General features: G+C 30.0%; 2 protein-coding genes across 6 annotated transcripts in view; both read left to right on the forward strand.

Moving 5' to 3' along the window:
- Window positions 1-151: 151 nt before the first annotated feature.
- Window positions 152-1,760, forward strand: LOC130672221 (general odorant-binding protein 56d-like). 2 transcript variants are annotated; one of them, XM_057476641.1, is made up of 5 exons: window positions 152-235; window positions 1,025-1,082; window positions 1,144-1,335; window positions 1,451-1,515; window positions 1,598-1,760. In XM_057476641.1, the coding sequence occupies exons 1-5, from the start codon at window positions 185-187 to the stop codon at window positions 1,622-1,624; spliced, it is 393 nt and encodes a 130-aa protein (XP_057332624.1). In that variant the 5' UTR covers window positions 152-184; the 3' UTR covers window positions 1,625-1,760. The 2 variants fall into 2 exon arrangements, with proteins under 2 accessions (XP_057332624.1, XP_057332632.1); XM_057476649.1 differs by lacking the exon at window positions 152-235 and adding an exon at window positions 260-340.
- Window positions 1,761-10,884: 9,124 nt separating this feature from the next.
- LOC130670420 (dopamine receptor 2) overlaps window positions 10,885-23,976 on the forward strand; it is a 34,983-nt gene continuing 21,891 nt past the window's right edge. For 3 of the 4 annotated variants that reach the window (XM_057473825.1, XM_057473837.1, XM_057473841.1), the window contains exons 1-2: window positions 10,885-11,500; window positions 15,399-15,521. The gene's annotated coding sequence lies outside the window, so the exon portion shown is untranslated. Of the gene's footprint in view, window positions 11,501-15,322; window positions 15,522-23,976 lie in introns of all 4 variants that reach the window. The other variant, XM_057473830.1, reaches the window with a different exon arrangement.

The raw sequence follows: 23,976 nt of genomic DNA on the forward strand, positions 1-23,976 counted from the left end.
TCTGAAAAAAAATTCAGTCTCTGATATGTATGAAAATTTGTTATGCTGATTTATAAAATCATTTGATAAAAATGGCAATTAATTAAAAGTTTACTAAACATTATTAATCTATTGATTGCAGTGTAATCAGTTATTACTTTTTCCTGTGTTAGTTAATTAGTCGATTTCCATCACGTAGATCAATATGAAGGCTGTAACGAGCACTTTTATAAGTTTATTAATTTTTCTCATATTGGTTAGTTATAAATAATTATTTGATCTAGACATAAGTGGAGTTGTAATAAGTATCTGAGTTCAGAAAATATATGTATAGATTATTCCAGAATAAAGAGTCAATAATGTAAACAATGGGGTTTGAAAAACATTCTGAAACTAAATGTAGTACAAGTGTATTATTTTAACACATTAAATTTGTTCTTTTTTTGCGGACATAGGCAAAACTGGTGCACGAAAATTTGTTCCGAGAAAATTCCAAAAACATTTGACCTACGAAACTTTTAAACTTGAGACCAATTAGAACTTCGAGTGGAACTTTTTTGAACTTTTGTAATTTTGATAGTAAAAAAAAATGTCTAGGATTTTATATGACCAAATTTTAAGTAAAAAAAGAACGTTTTTGAAACATAGTTCTCAAAACGAATTTTTACTACATTTTACCCTCGTTCCGAAAATGTTCCCATTAGAAACCAATAGTGCCATGGATAATAATTAAAAAACATTCAAAAAAGTTCCAAATTATAAGCTTTTGATATTTTTCGAAACGCGGGTAAAATTTAGTATAAATACGTTTTGATAAAAATTATAAAAGTTCCACTCAAAGTTCTCATCTGTCTCAAACTTTGAACTTCCACATGTCGAAGGTTTTTGAAAACTTTTCGAAATGAATTTTTTCAATTGTACTATTTTTATTTTGTTGCTCTATAAATATCAAAAGTTGCAGTATAGACTGCGACTTTGACACTCGTATTCGAAAATATTTTTACAAACTATCTTGTAATTTTTTTTTTCCTTTTTTCGTATGCAGATGCAAGTGAATGCTGATATTAAGAGAGATTGCCGTAAACAAACTGGCGTATCTTGGGGTAAACAAATTCGATTTTATGTAGTAATTTTGTACTTAACTATTGCATGACTTTTTCACAGCTTCATTGAAAAAACTAAAGGTGGCAGATTTTAATCAGAATGATCCTAAATTGAAGTGCTACTTGAAATGTTTCATGCAAAAAAACGGAATCTTTGGAGAAGACGATATCGATATTGAAAAAGCACTGAGGCATTTACCGACGGGCATTAAAGGGCCTTCGAAAACGACATTAGAATATTGCAAAAAAATACGTAATTATTTTTTATTACATTTTTTTGACTAATTAATAATTAACCAGGCTACATAACTTATATTTGTAGAAATTTTTGCTGACTTTAATCTTCTGTTTTCTTAATTTAATTTTAGCTAGTGTAGATGCATGTGATAAAGCATTTCAACTCGCTAAATGTTACTTCAAAGCCCAACCAGAGGTAAATTTAATAAAGTTTTTTTTAGTAAACATAACTTACATTTCTTTTTAAACTACATACTTCTATATATTCACTGTTTTAGGTGCTCAAGAGCGTGTCATTCGTATAATAAGGCATGAAGAGAAAATTCTAGTAAAAATGACAATTTCATCTTGTGATTTAAGACTTCAAACACAAAACTAATAAATGTAATTTAACAACATACACAATGATTCTGGTTATTTAAAATATAAAGACTGTTTCGAAACACAATTTTAGTTCAATTTAATTTACGAATAGCAATTACGTGTTATTTTTAAACGTATAATTATTGTTTTCAAAAATTTCGACAACTTTATTATCTCAGTTGTGAACTTTGTAATAGCACCCCTGATTAAAAATATTGATTGAAAAGAATTGAGAAGCGGTCACTCCATGCCAACTGTACACCTATATATACAAACAAAAATTGAAATCAATTGAAATTATTGAAAAGAATTCGAATTTCATCACTTTTAATTCATTTCAATCAATATTTTTAAACAGGGACATTACACACCTAGGGAATAAATTAGGACATTTCAACCCGCGCATATTGCCTACCTGCTAGACCTGTGCCTGAAAGTTTAAACTTTTGCTTCGGTTTGAAAAAAGAATTTCTCGGGTAAAAAAAAACAGAGGCAAAAATTCAAATTTTTAGATACAGGTCTGGAAAGTAGGCAATTATACACATGGGTTTGAATGTCCTATTTTACACCCGTGGTGTGTAATATACAGTCCAGTTACGTTATGAGTCCGACGACTTATATTTCTTCTTACATGCTTGCAAAGTAGGGGAAGTGTGAGGTGTATTACCGTACGATGGACGGTGTGGCTCAATAAGTTATAGATCAAATTGAACAGAATATAGTGTAGTGCCGGATAGCTCAACTGGTAGAGCACTCGGCGCGATACCGAATTGGTCTGGGTTCGATTCCCAGTTCGGGCTATCTATATTTTTCTCAATTTATCTATAAATTGTCTTATTCAGAAGGTTTGCATGTTTAGGTTTCCACTATATTGAATGGTTACGAGTTACGGCATTCGACCGCTGAGCAGAAGTGGGGGTACAGGAATTCTTAGAATTATATTCCCCAATACCCCTGTAGGCGGACTCATAACGCGACTCGATTGTACTATACTAGGGTTGCGAGTACTCTATGAACTCCCTGATTAAAAAAAATGATTAAAAATGATTTCACACGTTAAATGTCCATAAGAGACAGGATTAGAAATGATTTGAAGGATTAAAAAGTATTTAAAATGATTAAAAAACAAATCATTTTAAATACTTTTTAATCATTTTTTTTAATCAGGGCTGTAAATTTATCGGACTTGTAGAGCATGGGTTCGAGTCTGATGCTCGAATTCATCCCGCCATACAATTTTCTCCGATTCTACGTGAAATTTCCTAAGAAATAGATAAATTTTTTTTTTTTTTGGGAGATTATGTAATATATATACTAGATACTTTTTCGTAGAAAATTTATTTTCACCTTCTTTCGCAATCTTGTCAATTTCCTTATCAGATTATTTTTCAAGAATAAGAGACAAAGACCCAATAGATCTTACAGATGTTCTACCGATCACTGAAACTACGTTTATATTGAAGTATATTTGTGTGTATACTTTTCAAATCAACCCATATACGTACATATATTCTGTATGGATGGGATTCCCGTTCCCATATGAGTAGAATTGTTGACTCCTGATAAAAAAAATAAACTTTCCATCTGAGGATATGCTGCTGCTATTACGTATCTGAAGTCGATAACAACGAACACAATAAGGGTTTGTATATAAATATATGAACTGATACTGTCATAGCTTGCGTTGGCTTCGAGACTGATAAGGATGCGCTCTTAACTCGTAATTTTAAATTTGGCTAGTGACCTTTTTAGAACATTTTCATTAATTTAATATTTTAGCAATAAATAATTTTTCAAATACTTATAGACTTATAGTCATTTAGGTCACCATGAAGTTGCAGCAGAAGTGTACTTAGCAACTCAATTAATTTAAAAATTCTTTTAAAAAAAAATAAATAAGAAATGACGATCTTTTAATATTTTATCAAATCAGCTGTCAAAATTATTCTTGTTTTTTTTTTTTAATTAACAAAATTAATTACCATGTGTGACCATTGTTCGTAAGTAGATATAAAACTGTACTAACAAATTAATTAATCTGAGAAATTAATTTTGAGGGATCGTTTTAAAATAATTATCGAATATTTGTTTTTTTTAGAAATATCACGTTACAAAAAGAGTACGAAGGTCAAGTGACATGTTTGTGCGATTCGTAATTATTAACTATTGAAATAAACATGAATAAATATCACTTAATATTTTTGATAAAATAATTAATTTTTTCAGTCAAAAGAAAAATTCTCGTCGAGATTCAAAAGTATCGGAAGAAGGAATAGAAGATGAAAATAATGACAAAGATGTTGGGTGTTGCAGTAAAAAGTAAACATTATTAATATATTTATATATTTTTTTTTATGAAATAAAATGTCGATTTTTATAGTAAAGAAAAATAGGTTAAGCCTCTGACTGAACAGTCACATAATTTAAAAAAAAAAATAAATCAAAAAGAGGAAAAGAACGGAAGTGGGTTAGGAAAGGTCAAGTTTTTGTGTGGGTCTGAAGGGCTGCCAAATAAGAGTTATTGCGAAAAAAAAAAGCCAACGGCACTAAATACTTTTATGGAATGAAAGATTTCGATAACGTGTTTTTTTTATCACAAACTAATTCCTGTAAAATTGGTTGTGGAAAAAAAACTTTTTTTTCATAGATCTCTTGACAATAGTGATTAGAAAGTTTTACACATGTTTTGCATTCATGCGTAAATTTTTTTAACTTTTATTGACAAAAATGAAAAATAACAAATTGGTGACCGCGGAGCACTACCTCGCTTCGTGTTCGGGGTGTGCAAAAAAACGGTGATTCAAATCTGGTTTACTCAAATATTTGTCCATCAGATATCCAGATTTTGACGTCTAAGGAATTACTGTCAAGTAAACTTCCACGTGTGTGGAAATTTTTTTTCAAACCAATTGTACAGTTTAAATTTAAGTTCACAGGAAACTAAAATGTAATTAAATTTCAATATTTATTGGCCGACTTTGAGAGTTATCCTGAGAACAAAAGTTTAAAAAAAGTTTTAAGACTTTACTAACAATTTTTCCAACTTATCTGTGAGCTCTACGAGCTTTGAAACAGTATTAAAAAATTTCCTTTTACTTTTCCAAGTCAAATATATTTTTCAAGATGCTCTCTTTAGTTTTGAGATCTCTAATATTTATTATTATTTTGATATTTTAATTACGTGATTATGGAGATTTTGTAGTTTCTCTACAAGGGGATGGAAAAAAATTTAGAAACATTTTCCAAATTTGATTCCTCAATTCGTAACCTATTTATTCAGTCACATGTACCCACACTTAGTTACAGTAACCCAGTAACTTTTTCAATGACCTAGTATTCTGACGTAGTTAGCGGTAAGGGGCTGGCGCCTGTGTGGGAAAAAACATATCACCCCGACAATCCCCTACACTGAGAGAAATAAATATTATTGTTCAGAACAGATTTTCTGGATTCAAGGATCATTTTCGGTTAATTTTTGTAATAATTTTACCCTAAAAAAAGTTTTTCGATAAAATAACTCATTCCCGTCTCTCAGAATAAATCACAGAATTCGATCTAATAAATTGAATTACAATTTTATGCCTTGTCAAGGAATTCGTGATATAATTATATATATTTGTGATCATTTTCAATAGATACTATTCTTTTATCAAGATTTATTTTGTATTTGTTGTAGGTTAATTTTTTTGCACACCTCGAACGCGAAGCAGTGTAAGAATTTACCGTCGAGATGTCACAGTCATCCCATTTTCTCATGTTTAATCATATTTATTTGTGATTATTAAATAATTAATGTGTCTTAATTAATAATGTAATAGATGGATAGATAGATCTATAGATGAATAGATAGATAGATAGATAGATGGATAGATGGATTGATAAAAAGATAGATGGATAGATAAACCTATAGATGAATAGATAGATAGACAGATAGATAAATAGATAGATAGATAGATAGATAGATAGATAGATAGATAGATAGATAGATAGATAGATAGATAGATAGATAGATAGATAGATGGATAGATAAAATTATAGATGGATAGATAGATCTATAGATGAATAGATAGATAGACAGATAGATGGATGGATAGATCTATAGATGAATAGATAGATAGATAGATGGATAGATAAAAATATAGATGGATAGATGGATCTATAGATGAATAGATTGCTAGATAAAAAGATAGATGGATAGATAGATCTATAGATGAATAGATAGATAGATAGATGGATAGATAAAAATATAGATGGATAGATGGATCTATAGATGAATAGATTGCTAGATAAAAAGATAGATGGATAGATAGATCTATAGATGAATAGATAGATAGATAGATGGATAGAAGGATAGATGGATATATATATATATATATATATATATAGATAGATCGATAGATAGATAGATATATAAATGAATCGATATATAGATAGATAGATAGATAGATAGATAGATAGATAAATACAAAATGAGGATTGAATTTGCGATTCTTAAATCTTTAAAATTTTTTTAAACTTCAAAATATTGACACCAGTTGAAAATTTGATTTTAGGAAACTGAATTAAAACTCACAGTTTTTTTTCTGAAGAGTTTTGATTGAGTCAAAAATTTTTGGTATTATTGTTTAAGTTAAAGGTTCTAAGTACAGTAATTATTTCATATTATTTTTTCTCAGATCTAAAGAAACTCCGCACGAAAATAGTAAATCAAAAAAAAAATCCAGTAATCGTTCCCATAAAAATTCAACTGAATAATCCTGCTCACTTTGAAATTTACACCCTTTTCAATTGTTAATTAATGATTGATTAACGGAAAAATGGCTAACCTGCCACAGAATGAAAAATATTAATAAACTAACGATACCATAGAGAAAAAAAAACAGTATCTATCTCCGTTCAATACTCAAGTTAAACTCAAGAGAATAAAGCAGAAGATTATAGTACTTTAGATGAGCTTATATAAATCCCGTGGGAGATAATCAAACCAGAAAGAGGAATTTTCTACAATACTAGACAGAAAGCCGTAGCCAGCAAATGAAATAAAAGATAATAAAAAAGATAATTGAGTGAATTGGATAAAGTAAAAAACAGAAGTTGTAAATCATGTTACTTGAGAAATAGACTAAATATCTACAACCAACCGTTTGAAAGAGATGTTAAGGACTTTGATAGGATGAGTTGATGCTCTTACAGAATAACTTCCTTATAAATATTTGTGTTCGTATAAATCAAGATGTGATCCTTTATTAGACCCAATAAAATTTTTATGAATGACGTATCGTAATATCATCTAAAATATCGTTATTTTTACATAAATTTTATGCAAATTGAATCTTTTTTGAAAATCTCAGCGCAACTCCGAGAAAATTTATCATAACATAGCTTATATTTTTTCGTCTAGGTATATGTTGAAACTGCCCTAATTTTTATTGATTGCTTTTTTTTTAGTACACAGAAAAAACTGTTAATTTGAATCAAAGAAAATAGTTTTGATTCAAGAATTTTTTTGTAGCAATTTTGTACTTTTTTTGTTGAAAAAAATTACTATTATTTTAACGAGAGAATTTTCGTATGCTTCAACCAAGAATGAAAAGTTGCTTAGACCAAGAGAAAAATTTCCTGGGAAAAAAGATATATATGGAGGGGGAAGTCAACTGTGTGCGGTAGCAGCAGCGGAGCAGTTCGACACTGGCCACGAGATGGCGCCCAGCCGCTTGAGGTGTCCCTGGTAAGACATATATTTTAGAAGTGATATATTCCGAACGTGGAAGCATTATTGGTACGAGTGCTTCTCTGTCGTTTGACAGAATGACAAGTACCGTTATCAATGATATTATAAAATGTCCTATATCGCATTCGGGCAGTTATGCTTAATATTAATACATTCTTTCTCGAAAGTAGAAATTTTTGTCTTCAAATAAATCAAAGTATTTGTGGCTCTTTTAAAGTATTTCTTAGTTACCAATAAATATATTTGGTACAACTGATTAAGTCAGTTAATTAAAATACTTTTATAATTTAACATATATTTGTGCCGGAGATATTAAATTTGGAAAGTCCGGAGTATTTGGCGGCACCTTAACATATATTCGAAGCACATGGCCCAACTAATATTAATTCGCACGTATACGGTGGAATTTGTACTACACACAATGAAATTCCTTAAATTTATTTTTTATTCACCATTGAAAATTTATTTGGCCACGCCAACTATACAGCAAGTTAAAATAACAAATCGTTGGCTCAAATAAATCTTTTCGTATTTTTTAAGTGATTATTTTCAACATGAAAAAAACAAAAGGAACGTTGTGAAAGTGGCAAATCTGAGGCAGAGAGTATCTTTATAGGGATTTTTTGTAAACTATCCATAGGAAAAGTTACGGACGTTGAAGCGGTAGGTAAAGCTTGTAGAGACTGAAGGGAATTTTGTGACTTAACAGCAATGAAGTAATAACCGTAATAACTTGGATGAGATCATCATGTCGCAGTGAACCGAGGGATCTGTGGTCGGTTGGATAAAGATTGGATGAACCAACTGAGGTTTTTGAGTGTAGAGTTAAAGTGCTCCTCTACCTCATACTACGATTAGATTTATCATTGTCTTCCAACATAAGAAAGATCAAACATTTGTCCCCTAGTAATTTCTCTTTACCTCTTTAAATTCTCTCACGTTTAACTATCTTTACGCTTTGTATCGTTGTGTATTTAATAGAGACCTCAGGCAGTTTATTCTAAACCTCTAGAGTATATAGCTGATTTTAATTACTATGAGGTTTCGGTTCTAGTCAAATTAATTACCTACCGGAAATTTACTCAAGATATTTATTATAAGTTTGAAATTTCGGTTCTGATAACATGATACAATTTTTTTTTCTAAAACCTGTGAGCTTGTTTCTATAAAAATAGTTTACTTAAAAAAAAACCGCTCAACTTTTGTTGCTATTTAAACTTTTAGGTCGATTTCTTGTGCGAATTTTCCTCTCATTATGCTCATGACGCAACTGTTAGAATTTTTTGAAAGTTTCAAGTTTTTTCGGTCGTTCTAATCAATTTTTTGCGAATACTACAGCTTAATTTAGCTGTTATTGATTTCGCAATACCTTATTATCACGGTAACTTTTGTAAATCTAAAAACCGATTAATATTAAGTTTTACTCATATATTTTTAGGACTGACATATTGATCTAGTTCAAAGATAAGTCTAATCAGTTGAATAGTATAATAAAAATCGCTGTTTGAAATTTAAAAAATTTGAAAATAAATCACTTTTGTTGATCGTATCTACACGAAGTTCTTTCTTAAAAAATTACATATTGAAATTATTACATACACTCTCTAAATATAAGTTAGTGATTTTTCACTAATTTCAAGTGAATATTCACTAGTTGTCAATGCTCCAATCGTACCACGCAGAATTAGTGAATATTCACTAAATGAATATGTGAATATTGGAATTCACTGATTTGATAAGTGAATAGGAGAATCCACTAAATTGAAAAGTGAATATGGGAATCCACTGATTTTATTGGTGAAAAAAAATATTATATTGAGAAAAAAAATATAAGACACTTGTAATTAGATCCGAAATGTGATTAATGTATTAGAATCATTACTTAGAGGAAGTATATATGATTTTGATTGATGAAAAAATCCCGGTGACTGCTGGGCTCGAACCTGCATCCTTCCGATTCAAAGTCTTTGATGCTTTCCACTGCGCTGATCTACGCATGTGATCGCGTGAGTGTAAATAGTATATTCGTTATGATGCCAAACAATAACTGATGAAGAAATAAAAAATCCGTGATGTTATGATTGACGTACTCTTCATATAAATATATTATTGTTCTGTACTTCTATTTTTTTTTTATTTTGAAAGTTTTTTATTAAAATTTTTAAAAATAGCACCATAATTATTAATTATATTTATATCTAGTAAAATGTTTAATTATTTGCTAGTTAAAGTTACTAGTGAAATTGTGAAATTCATAAATTAAGAAGTGAATAACAGTTTTACTTGTAGAAATTATGAAAATAACGCTAGTTCAGTAGTGAAAATCACTAATTTGCTAGTGAAAATTATAGTACTAAATTTATTAGTAAAAATTCATTAATTTGTTATTTAAATACACTTATTATGAAGTGAATACTGCTTCACTAACGTAATTAATAAAATTTCCACTAATTCATGTTTAGAGAGTATGTACTATCGTATTATATATATATACTTTCTAATAATTACTAGTGTCCATCTTTAATATTTCTGTAAAATATGTAATATTTTAATAAAAAAACAAAAATTATGATCAAAAAGAATTCAATTTAACTGAATACTTTCAGTGCACTTCGATTTTGTGTTTATTATTATCGAAACGCTAATTGCACTATTACCGTTCAACAAATTACTGGTTGGATCAATACAAGATGACAACTTGAAACATCGTTGATATGATTAAGTTGTATTATTCTTCAATATAAAATGCAACCATTTTTTTTCAAGACTTAACAATAATAACATTATAATTTTTTTAAAAATAAGTTTTCATATCCTCTAACTTTTTTTACTGCACAATAATTACAAGATTTCATAAAAATGCCTGCTTTCATAATAATGATCATTATTGTCGTCGGAAATGGCCTAGAAGTAAAACCCCAGCTGTTATGGCTTGTAAATAATTTTTTTGTGGCTTTAATCGCTTTTTTTTTCCGGCTTTAACCTACTGAGCTTATTATTTCAGAGCTTCAGTTTATTTATTGCGAGTGTGTTTTAATTTTTCCCGATTACTCGGTGATTTTTAATCATAGAATTTCAAATTAAAATTTTAATTCAGTTGATTAATATTTTAAACAATTGTTCGTTATTTAAATTTTGCTGAGGTATGCAAATAAAATTTCATTTACTGCAAATAAATAAGTATATTTGTTTTTACTTAACTCTATATTTACCTGTTCTTTAAGATTAAAGTGATAAAACGGCTAGGGTGGAAAATCTTCAAAGTCAAGTAACTGGAAATATTTTAGTTAGGGATTCCCAGGGAACGGTATCGAAGTATAGTAAACTTGCAGCCATAAAGAGAATATATATATATACATATACATATGTATATATCTATATACATATATATCTCCAGAACTGTATTGACTACGCATGCGTTATGAACAACTGGAGCTTTTCTACCACGCGGTGATGACAGTCTCTCTGAAACCGCGAAACTCTCCCGCCTTAGCTCAATACTAGGTTTTGGCAATTTTTTAAAAATAATTATTTGGACTGTGTTGTGTTGTGTTGATTTTTACTATCGATCGATGAATGGAAGTAGAAATAAAAAAAAAATAATAACAAATATGACATCAAAACTTTTGACAATAAGACCCCTCATATTAATATACTGATAAAAAAATGAATAGGATCATCATAAAATGTCACTAATAAAACTTTAAAAAAAAGTAGTAGGGAACGGATCCCGCAGTGAGTGATGCAAAAAAAAGTCGATGGGTTAATCGCCGAATTATGAATAGATAGACTAGGGTAGTAATTTTTTATGGCTTATAGATAATGATTATTATAATTATTCATTATTCATCGTAAATCAATGCAAATAATGGTTTATTCGTATCACATATAATTGACTACTTTTTAACAATGCAAGAATCTACAGTGTTATTAAATCACACGGTTTATTCATTGTGTTGTGAATTGTATGGTTCCATACATGTGTAAAAACGCTTGAGTTCAGGACGAATTTCATTCGTAATACAATTGCTTACATTTAACACAACCGCTACATTTATTTGCTGAATTTATCGCCTGACGTTATTAAGTAATTTTTTATATTTATTGTCATTGTAAAAAATTGAGGGTTTAATATGGAGTGAATGCGGAATAGATGACTTTGTATTTTTTCTTGGAGTCAAATTAAATCTGAAGGGGAATTTTAATATCCAAATTCTAGAATTGAGTGAATGCAGATTTGAAAAAAAAATCTACTCCGAAATTCGCTGAAAAAAATTAGTAATGAGTAATTTTTTTTGACTCCGGAGTGAATTCGGGTTTAACGAAAATTCGTAATCACTCCGAATAGACTCGATTTTTTACGGTAAAAAAATATATACCCTATTAATTATGAGACGATAAAATCTAGACATAAGACCATGATTTAAATTTAGTTTTTTTTTTTTTCTTTTTTTAATAGACATTCTTATCTCTTATGGAAATTATTTGAGTGCAATTCTGTAGAATTTCAATTTAAAGTTTCTGCATTATTAAGTTTACTGGTATCGATTATGCAAACTTTCAAATTACGACCCTACGAAAATTTTGAAAATTAATAATAAATTTTTTATGATCAATTTTCCAGATCACTAAGATGTTACATAGAAAACTATTCGAATTCAATTAATATTTTATGAAAATTTTTCCTAAGATTACTCCCTTAAAAATTTTTTTTCTGCTACTAAATGAATTTTGACTTTTGATAAAATTTTTGCTAGAGTTTAAAAATACTAAATACAAAACAAAGGGTGTAGATATGAACAATGGTAGGTTACAATGTGTTTTTTTTCTGTTTATTGATATTTTCCCTTACTTAAAATTTATTATCACAGTTTTGTGTTTTTGCATGTTTTTTTCTTCGTTGTTCTATTTTTTTTTTATTAAAAAAAATTGCGATGATATTGATCGTGGAAATATGTTACGCATGAATGAATACGATAGCTATTGCTATCCCAAGGGTAAAGTTTATTCTAGTGAATGTGATCTTTTTAAAAGGATATTTTGTTTCTTTTGTTTTAAAATATTAAACATCTTATAATTTTCTTTGATTCGTCTCCTGTCTTGAAATTAATATTCACACTCTCGAAAATGAACCTCGACATGACGTAGCAAAAAAAGTATAAATAATTTATAATGATTATATGACGAGATTAATGAAAACTAATATACTGTAAAAAGAGCGGTGTTCAAAATAGACTCAATTTAACACTGCGGTGTTAAAATGAAATAACACCGGTGTAGGTAAAATTTCGGGGTGTTAAAAATGTGTAAAAAAAATTCCTCGTATAGAAATTAGAAAAAAAAATGTATTACATGTAAAAAAATATAAAAATTTAATGAATAGGGGAGAGGGGGGCAGAGCGGGCCTCTAAGGACAATAATTATAATATCATTAATTTTTTTTACGCGTTTACTTCTTTTTAGACCCTTGATACTTATTTTCACTTCTTTATGCTGCGTTCAGCAAAATTGAAAATTAGGGGCAAAGTGGGCCCTCCAAAAAATTTCGGATTTGATATTTTTTATTCTTTACACGTGTAACGTAAAACAATGGTATTTTAATAATATGGAAGTCATTCTAAAAGTCTCCCTGATTAAACAACTGAATTCGATCGAATTAAACAGAGTTAAATTTCTAATTCATATAAATTCTGTTAATTCGGTACCTAACTTAAAAATTAATTCTGTCTAATTCGGCAGGAAAACCAAAATTTGTCCAAATTAAAACGAATTTAAATAATTCTATTCTGTTTAATTCTGATTGATTCGAAAATAATTCTCCAATTTCTGGTTCTGAATCCGAATTAAACTGAATTAAAACGAATTTTAAATTTTTAAATCGGTTTTATTCTGTTTAATTCAAATTCAAATTTTCAATTCAGTTGAATTCTGTTTTGCAGAATTCGACAGAATATAACAGAATTAAAATTTTTAATTCGGTCGAATTCAGTTGTTTAATCAGGGCTGCTGCGATATAAGTTTAAAACATAATTTTATTGTCTTTAACTTTCTTGATAAATTATATGTAATGAACAGTTTTGGTGGTCTATTTTAGCCCTCATTATATACGAAATTTCGATAAGCTTATTATCCGTCCGAATTTATTGGCGTATAGAAAATTTTGAGGGGCCTACTTTGCCCCTAGGGGCCCACTTTGCCTTCTCCTCCCCTACTGTAGTGATCGAGTGAGTAAAAATATTCATAACGTAAAATATTTCCTACACCGAACAATATTTTAACACTGGGAAATTTTTTTAACACCAGTAAAGAATATTTACACCTTCGGCGGTGTTATTTTAACACCGAAAATTTTTACCTACACCGCCTTTTTATAAAATATTTCACTTATTTTTAAATTACGGATTATAAAATTACAAAAATTATTTATGATGTTATTGAATTATAAAATAATTGTACAATAGTCTGATAATTGAATTTGTAGTACTTAAAATTCAGGAAAAACTTTTTTTCCTAATGTTTTTACTCTATTTTTAAAAACTCCAATCTTCCGAGGTCGTCAAGTCGCTGAGAACGATTAAAAAAGTTTAACTGGATATCCCGAAGCTAAAGAGCTTCATAGACGGAAACTTTTTTTTTCAATGAACGTGATTTTCTTGTAAAAAAAAAAGAAATAAGTGAAAGAAAAAAAAAATGAGATAAAGGAAAAGCTGATTTACAACAGAAAAAGAGGATTTAAAAAAAGCAATAAGATGGAATAGCATTAAATCAATTTATATAAGAGATAACATTTTATTTTTATTATAAAATTTTTATCCTCTTTTTAAACTTATTTACTTCAAGAATTTGTTTTCTTTTTGTTTTTATCAAATAAGTTAATTTTATTCTCACGACACCTATTTGTCAGCGTTTGTATTTTTCAATAAATAAAATTTTTCACAGAATAAACTGAAAAATTATTCAAATTTCTAACGGTTATCTTCTTATTTTTTTTTATAATCTATTATATTTTTGGATAAATTTTCACTTCGTGATATTGAAAATTATTATTTTTTCAAATTTATTTAATCCTATTATTTTCTCATTTCAAAATAAAAATTTATTTAAGGGAGGACGGGGCAAAGTAGGCACCTTAAAATTTTCAAAATTTCAAAAAATATGGGGTTAGAGTGAAACATTGGTAGTTGCCAAGAAAAAAATCCTCCCAAAAGATGGGCTCTCTAGCTCAACTCTAAGAGGTCGCTATTTTAATTTTAATTTCCCATCTGATTAACATGTAAAAATTTATTTTTTCATTCAAAGTGTAATTACTCGTACGCTGCTCAATATTTTTCAAATTTATACATAGACCTTCAAAGCTGAGTCCTCAAGCTTTCCAAAACCCTGTGACAAGTCATAATTACCATTATTCAAATGTCAATTAAAGCTATCGGAAAAGTATCGATTTTGTATTTCAAAATGAAATTGTTAATTTTCGATTTTTTTTTTTGCTAGCTTCAATTGGGGATAAATATGACTTGTCATAGGGTTTTGGAAAGCTTGAGAAATCAACTTTGAAGATCTATGTATAAATTTGAGAAATATCCAGCAGCGTACGAGTAATTACACTTTGAAATAAAAAATAAATTTTTACATGTTAATCAGACGGAAAATTAAAATTAAAATAGCGACCTCTTAGAGTTGAGCTAGAGAGCCCATCTTTTGGGAGGATTTTTTTCTCGGAAACGACTAACGTTTTAGAGGGTAAGAGCAAAAAAAAAATTAAAGTTTTTTTTAAGCACCCTAATGTCTACACAACTTTAGATGATCTGTTTTTAAATTGATAAAAAAATTTATCTATTAATAATTCGTGCGGAAAATTGTTTATATACTAATTTTTATTTGATCGTATTTAAAAATGATTGCAATGAAGGTTAAAAATCAGGAGTAAAGACAATAGAATTCAATATATTTCAATTATAATAAAAAAATTTCCTGGTGCCTTTCAGTGTTTTCTAAGACCCAAGAAACTGTATAAATATTTAAGTGATATTTATCGGTGGATTGCTAGCGATGAACGTTTCACAATACGTACAAAAACGGATCTCATGTTGATACAACAAGAAAAACGGGTACGTAAATATTATTTTATCAATTCACTTTATCTATTAATAAACACATTAATTATATTGATTATTACTTAAAAAAAAAAAAAAATAACTGGATATAAACGAAAATTATTATTAATAAGCAGTAATCCTATTAATTTTTTTTTTTTGAGCTTTGGTTTTTTGTGTTCCGCAAACATTGCAGGAGATTATTGACTAATTAATAATTAACTGCGGGTTGGCTAAAGATAAAGAAATTATCGTGTTTTACGGTACAGAATTTAATCAAATTATTTGAAATCGACATTCAAGTGCTTCGAATAGTTCCGATGGTCGATTGATCAATGGTCATTGAGAGCTAAGCAATTACGAGATAGTTTAGTCCGAGTTATACAAAATAGTCTATAATTGCGTGCACTATACATATATTATTTGGGGGTAATATACTCTATGGTATGTCGACGTATCTTCAGATAATAAACGATATTAGTACTTTGAATTGAGATAACGGTAGACAATTAATATTTAATTTTTTTTAGGGCCTAAAATCTATAATTGTAAAATTTTAAGGTATGAAGTAAAAAAAAATCTAGACTAGCACTCAAATTAAACGAAGCAATATCTACTGAATTCCTGTCATTTAAGCAGTCAGTTAAATTCCAATTTAATTTCGACTGGATTCTTGAATTTGTAATTTTCAATCCTCTATTCTGCTCAGATTCTACAATTGTAGGTTCTATATATATTTATATGTATAGAAAGAGAGAGCGAGAGAGATAGTTGGTAGTAATTTTCTTTAATTTTACGTACACACGAACCCGCATATTTATTTAAAAAAAAAAATTAGTATTGAGTTTTAGTATTTTTTATAAAAAATACAGAAAAAAAAGATTTCTGTGAGCAAAAAATTTTTATTTGACGAAAAAAATTTTTTTGGGATGAAGACAAATTCTTTGTGCCAAGAAATTTAAAAAAAATTTTTGCTTTCAATCCATAACGCGAAATTTTTCTGCGCCAAGAAATCTTTCTTTTCTGTTTAACAATAAAATATTTAAAGAAATAATATATCAATTTCTGTATTTGTATAAATTCGATGAATGTAAAATTTTGTACACCGAAAGAAAAAAATACTGTTTTCAAATATCTGCGTGTTTGAATCCTCCCGAGTAAATATTTGTCTAATCATAGTAAAAATATACTCCAACCAAGCAATATTTTCTTGATTTTCTTGAAGAATTTTTGTACTTATTTTAAAAAAATATTCTTGGTTGGAGTACATTATTATTAAGATTAAACAAATAATTTTCTCGGGAGGATTCAAACACGCAGATACTTGAAAACAGTATTTTTTTTTTCAGTGTATACCAAGTGATAAATTTTAAAGCCTCATATTTATCAATAATTTATCGTAGTAAGATAGTAGTTTTCAATAATAAATAAAACGAATCTATTTCAATTTTCTTCTTGACTTTATTGATTTTTGAAAGTTAAATAATTCTCAATTTTAAATAAAATATAAGAACTTTTGGCGAGTTCGGGTCCTTGCTCGGAGATTCTCTGTACTCATTTATTTACCATGCACTTATATCCATATTTATTTTCCTGCTCTGAACTCTGATCCAGATAAGTTTAATACCAGAGATACAGTCGATTACCCGCCATAAGCCGGGTCTAAAGGTCGTAGGGTAAATTTTTCATAGAAAGTAAATTTTCCTAGTTAATTTGTCTATTTTTTCCTTCTTGATTTATAATTTTGACAATTTTAACGGAGGCTTACAACGGGATGTCTGGTACGAAACTAAAAAGAAGGGAAGCTGTTTGGACTCAGTAACTGCCGATTGAGGGGAAGAGGCTCATTACGGGTAATCGACTGTAGTCGTAGCTCGAGCCATAAAGTGAACTTGCAATCTAAGATTTTATATAAAGGATTAACATGAATAACTCACTAATGAAAGCTTAGAAATGGCAGGATCATCACAATTCACTGCAAGTGCATTCTCAAGATTACACAGATTTCTGTGATAATTACATGGAGAGAAATATTTTGGAAATTTACCTAAAGGATGTGGTTTCTAATTATCATTATACATTAATATCATTCTGCGGAAACCCGACTAATATTTAATAATTTTCACTGTCTTAAGAATTACATGTTAGAAAATAAAAAATAAATTGCATATAGTAAACTCTACTAATCTACTTACTTAATTTGATTATGTAGCAGCGTTTATTTAACTATTCATAAACTTTTACTCTCTCTGAATGGAACTAAGTAAATTATTGTTGCTTTTTTTCAACTTTTCTCTATGAAAATTGACGGTTTTCAAAAAATTTAGCAAGATATTGTATTCACTGGGATTTTCGGAAATCGAGTTTTAATCAGTACTAAGGACGTTTTGATGCTCTAGGAAACTATTCTTACTATTTTCATAATGAATACAGAAAAAATGGGACTTTTTTTTAGTTTTTCTGAGATTACTTTGAAATGACTTGCAAAATCAAATAATGAGCTCTGGAACGTTACAAAACGCGTCGATTGCCGTAAAAACCATCTCAATCCCTAAGTAGCTATCTTAGTCAAGATCTTGGAATCACAGTATATATACTAGGCTGTATCAAAAAAATCGACTATTTTTTTTTTCTTAATTACATCGAAAATATTGTTGGAAATGATGAAAAAAAAAAATACTGTGAAAGTTTGAGCTCTTAATATGAACATTAAGAGGTTCCGCATTGCACTTTTTTTCTTAAAATCGATCAGAAGACTATTTTTTTTTTGAGCTTGACATTAAAATTAAAATAACTAGAAAACAATGCGGAATTCGAAAAAAACTTTATTGGAAATAACTTGTAGGTCAAAGTAGTGTGTAGTCAAAATTAACACACTTCCCAAATAACATTGAATCGCCATAAGCAATACACAGATATTTAATACACCGTGAAACGTGTTTTACTGACTATAAAAAACTATAGTTTCGCTTATGGCCTTAAACATAGAATACATTTAATATGTGTTAAAATAATACACTTGTAACACACTTGGTTTTAGAGTGTAGACATAATATTTCGCTGTATACTCCTTGACTTGCTCAAGATTTGCTCTAGAATTGATCAATATTGCCACTAGGGATCGGTTCATTCACCAAGAGACATCTCTATCAAAAAAATCCATGTGTGATTGCATATGGGAACCCATAAGATTTATGTGAGAATCCATAGGAATTAATATAGAAGTGTATGGATTTGTATAAGAATCCATTTAGGAAATCATGGGTATCTGTTTTCCATGTGGGAAATCCACGTAGGAAACTGTGGGTACCTTGATTTCCATTATGACATAGCCCGTGAAAAATAAAATATATATGACCATACATGGGCATACTAACTTTTCAATAAAGTTATGCATGGCCATATATGAATCATGTAAGGCTACATAGGTCCATACATACTTATATATGACTATACCCGTGAAAAATGAATCATACGTGACCATATATGAATGCCCCATATATGGCCATGTATGTAAATTGGCCAGGCATGGCCATGTATGACACATAGCTTGATATGGCCATATATGCCCATACTTGCCAATTTACATATACGGCCACGTATGGTCATATATGACCAGATATGCCCATATATGACCATACGTGGCCGTATATGTAAATTGGCAAGTATGGGCATATATGGCCATATCAAGCTATGTGTCATACATGGCCATACCTGGCCAATTTACATACATGGCCATGTATGGAGCATTCATACATGGCCACGTATGATTCATTTTTCACGGGTATAGTCATATATAACTATGTATGGACCTATGTAGCCTTACATGATTCATATATGGCCATGCATAACTTTATTGAAAAGTTAGTATGCCCATGTACTGCCATATATGTTTCATTTTTCACGGGAGAGCAGACTCTTATGGGAAATCTAAGTAAAAATTCATATGGGAATCCATACGGGACTTCCACATTTGGCATGGTGTGGATTCCTATAGAAAACCATATGAGAATTCATCCGAAAACGCCATGTGAGAACCCATATAGGAATCTAGGCTGGATTTCCATGTAGATTTTTTTATAGGAAACTATTTTCAAAAATTAATTCATAATAATGTGCGGGCTGGCCAACCATTTTCCAAATTTTTATTTTCTTATTAATATTGCTTTCATTCTTTATCTCAATATAACTTTGCTATACTTTATAACTTCGTAAGTATAATTCTATAAATTCGTGCTAAAATAATGATATTTGAAAATTTGTATTCCTACTATACAGAGAAGATATACTTCTCTGTATATATATATATATATATACTTCTTATATACTTCTCTGAGTATATAAGAAAAATATATAATACTGTTGGTGAACTTTACGCGGTATGACAACTTTGGAAAGTTTAATGATATGAAATACAGAACGTAGAGTGTATTGTAGAAGTAATAAAGTGCTAAATGCAATAGTGAACTACTTGAATGGTTATAGGGATACAGAAGTTGTCACGCTACAGCAGTGTAAATTGAAAAATTGTCGAATTCATTGTTGTTATTTGAGTGCGTGTAAGCCGGATGCTTTTAAAGACTTTGATTAACAAGTTAGTTCAACACAAACTTACAATGAAAGTTGGTGATAAATTAATATAAGATCTTCCTTCATCTTCCTACAATAAAAATTAAAACTTTAGATTTGATGATAAAGTAAAAATTTACTAGCTTTCTATTTATCATGAGAAATTGAAAAGAGAACACACATGTTATTTTCGAAGACACCAGATCTGGCTACACTATTATTCTGTTACATGAAACGAAAGCAAGATTATCTTTCATTGGTAGATGATCGAGTAGATTCTCAAATAAAATATACTAGTGTAAGGTGAAGGATTAATTGGCCATATTATTTATGTTCTGACAATTTTTCTTGACAACGTTATTATGCTTAACTGTAACAATTTGTGGTGTGAAGGTAAATTAAACGCGGAATTAATGTAGAGTGCATGATTATTAATTTATTTCAATTCTCGGGAGTCAATTTTCCCTCAAGGATGAATTTTCTATTGATATTATTCATAAAAAAAATTTCTGTAGAGCGATCATTTAAGACGACCCTATCAAAAAAATTCACGTGGGAATACAGCTTAAATTTCCATATGATGCTTTCGGATGGATGCCCATCGGGTTTTCTATAGAAATCCAGCATAGATTTCTTTATAGATTCATATCTGGTTTCTAATGGGAATCTACACCATGCGAAATCCATATGGAAATTTACTATGGATTCTTATGTGGATTTTAGCAATAGTTTTCCACGGGAATTCATACAATGAAAAAATCCATATGAGGACCTAGTGTAGATTCCTATGCGGATACACATGGGTCACCGTGAATAGAAAATTTGTACATAGAAATACAGGTACTTAGGTTCCCATATGGTTTTCTATATAGATTCTTATCTGGTTTCCCATGGGAATCTACACCATGCGAAATCCATATGGAAATCTAGTATGGAGTCTTATGTGAATTTTGGCAATAGTTTTCCACGGGAATCCATACAATGAAAAAATCCATATGAGGACCTAGTGTAGATTCCTATGCGGATACACATGGGTCACCGTGAATAGAAAATTTGTACATAGAAATACAGGTACTTAGGTTCCCATATGGTTTTCTATATAGATTCTTATCTGGTTTCCCATGGGAATCTACACCATGCGAAATCCATATGGAAATCTACTATGGATTCTTATGTGGATTTTGGCAATGGTTTCCTCCGGAAATCCATACAATGCTAAAATCTATATGGAGACAGTGTAGATTCCTATGTAGATACACATGGGTCACCATGGATAGAAAATTTTTACATAGAAATCCAGGTAATCAGATTTTCATATAGATTTCTAACATGGGAATCCACATATCCGAGTTCCAATATGCATTTTTCGTATAGGAATCCAGGTGTAGATTGAAGATCGATAAATAATTTATGAAAAATCTACTTCCATTACAGCCGGCAAACGGCCGTTTTTCTTTTTTAAATCTACAACCATCTACAATACGACCTAACTTCTTGCAGTAATGTCATTTTTTATCGTGTGACTTATTTAAATTACACCCACGCTTAATGTGTCCTTCCCTGCTGCATAAAAAACATCAAACATTTTCCTTATCACCTTCACATCAACCTGTCAAAGCAACAATTTAGTTATCATTTCACTTTTTTATCGTTCCTTTTTCAGCGAAGTCTCGCAATTATATTAGCCGTAATTTGCATATCTTTTAATGCTTATTTCCTTGGTGATATTAAATGAGAATACCCTATCAAAAGAAAAAACTACGGAATCCAGCGTAGACTCTTATGGGGACTCCCACATGGTGCTTTCGGATGGATTCCCATTTGGTTTTCTATAGAAATCTACACCATGTCAAATCCATATGGGAGTCCCGTATGAATTCCCATGTGAATTTTTACCTCGATTTCCTATAGAAATCTGCACTAAGTCGAAATGGGAATCCAGTTACTCATAGTTTCCTATGTAAATTTCCCATAGGGAAATCCAGATACCCATGGTTTCCTAAATGGATTCTTATATAAATCCATACACTCCTATATTAATTCCTACACTGTAAAAAGAGCGGTGTTAAAAATGGACTCATTTTAACTCCGGCTGGTGTTAAAAATGGACTCATTTTAACTCCGGCTGGTGTTAAAATAAAATTACACCGGTGTAGGAGGAGTAATTCACCGGTGTTAAAAATACCGGTGTTAAAGCGGGGTAAACTGCGTCCACTCAGAGAATTAACTTTGGAAAGCTGACAAAACGCAAAAAATATCTTGTCACACGCACACACACACACAAACTCACGAGCGCACACATGCACACACAATCACACAAACGCACACATATGTGCACACATTCCCAAAGTGAAATATTTTAACACCGGAAAATTTCATTTAACACCGGTGAAGAATATTTACACCGGCGGAGGCGTTATTTTTACACCGCTTTCGGGGGTAAATTTAACACCGAAAATTTTAACACCTACACCGTTTGGACTTACCCCGGTGATTTTATACAGTGTATGGATCCTTACATGAAATTTTTTAAAATGGATTCCATGCAATCCCACATGGATTTTTTTGACAGGAGTAAAAATTCAAAAAACCATAAGCTTGAATCCATATTTGATTCCGGATAAAATCCATTACCTTAAAAACACAATAATTATAACCTAAAAAAATTCTATTAAAAGATAATTGAAAGCTGAGTACTGACATCTATGTGTTGATTAAAATAGCTTGCATAATTGATCTGCATTAAACGTTCAAGGTTATGCTATTGAGATATTTATGGTGTTTTTTAAAAGTAATATCGCGCTATTTACAGGTTAATATGATTAACTTATTGCCAGACTGGTCACGAGATAAATCTAGAGTGTGTATATGCTTGTCAAAGATAAAACGAGAAGATAGGTAATAGATAAAGAGAAAGAGAGAGAGTAATAAAGTGTGTGAGAAGGACAGAAAAATGAAGGTTGACGATTATAGTGTAAAAACAACAGAAGTGTGGAAAGAAACATTGAGGACACGCTCGACCGATATTCGATATACCGAGGGCGACGTTGAACTTGCCTCTCATGGATCACCTACTCACTCACCCTCATCTGTATAGATTTTCTGTACTTTATATATAGTACCGAGCTATATACCACCTGGATATAGTTTATAGTCTGTACCGGAGGCTGTTACGTATTTCACACCTCTAGCAAATAGACACTTGCGTTGCAGTCCTGACGTCACAATTCATTTTTATTTTTATTCCTGTATTCCTGTACACTGTTACCGTTGCTATTATTAATATAATTTGAATCGTTTAATAATAAAATACCTGTTGCATATTGTAAAGTGACCCGTTAACTGGATTTAAAATTTTTTAAACTTATTATTGTACTCACTTCAAGCGGAAAGGTTCAGCCTCGGCTTCATTGTTACTTTAAATTATTCACTGATACTGCTATCAATACACCAATTATACAACGCGGATATAAAGAAAGGTTTTAACGATCGAATCTTGTGTAACTTCAAGTTAATTCAGATTTACAACAGCAATATAAATTTTAATTTTAGTAAGGAAGCTTCTAAAAATACAAGACCCGGATTTCCGTGGCTAGGAAATTGAAGCAACGGAAAATTTACGGACGGGGATAATTTTTTTTCCTCATAGATTTAATTATCTCTGTATGTCAGCGGAAAAAATCAGAAGAACATGGACATGTTGGTACACAAACGGTAACTTATTGTACACAGGAAAACAACGTAAATAAACAGGATCCTCATACATAAGAGGGAAAACACTCTTAACATGTAACACCTAATACACCAATAGTAAGTTAGTTTTCACACGGAAATAGAAATATGTAGCATTCATCAATTAGTAAATCGCATCCCTGCGATCATTTCGTTTTTTGATTCTTTT

This window comes from Microplitis mediator, chromosome 1 (genome assembly GCF_029852145.1).
Source record: "Microplitis mediator isolate UGA2020A chromosome 1, iyMicMedi2.1, whole genome shotgun sequence".
Lineage (NCBI taxonomy): Eukaryota > Metazoa > Arthropoda > Insecta > Hymenoptera > Braconidae > Microplitis > Microplitis mediator.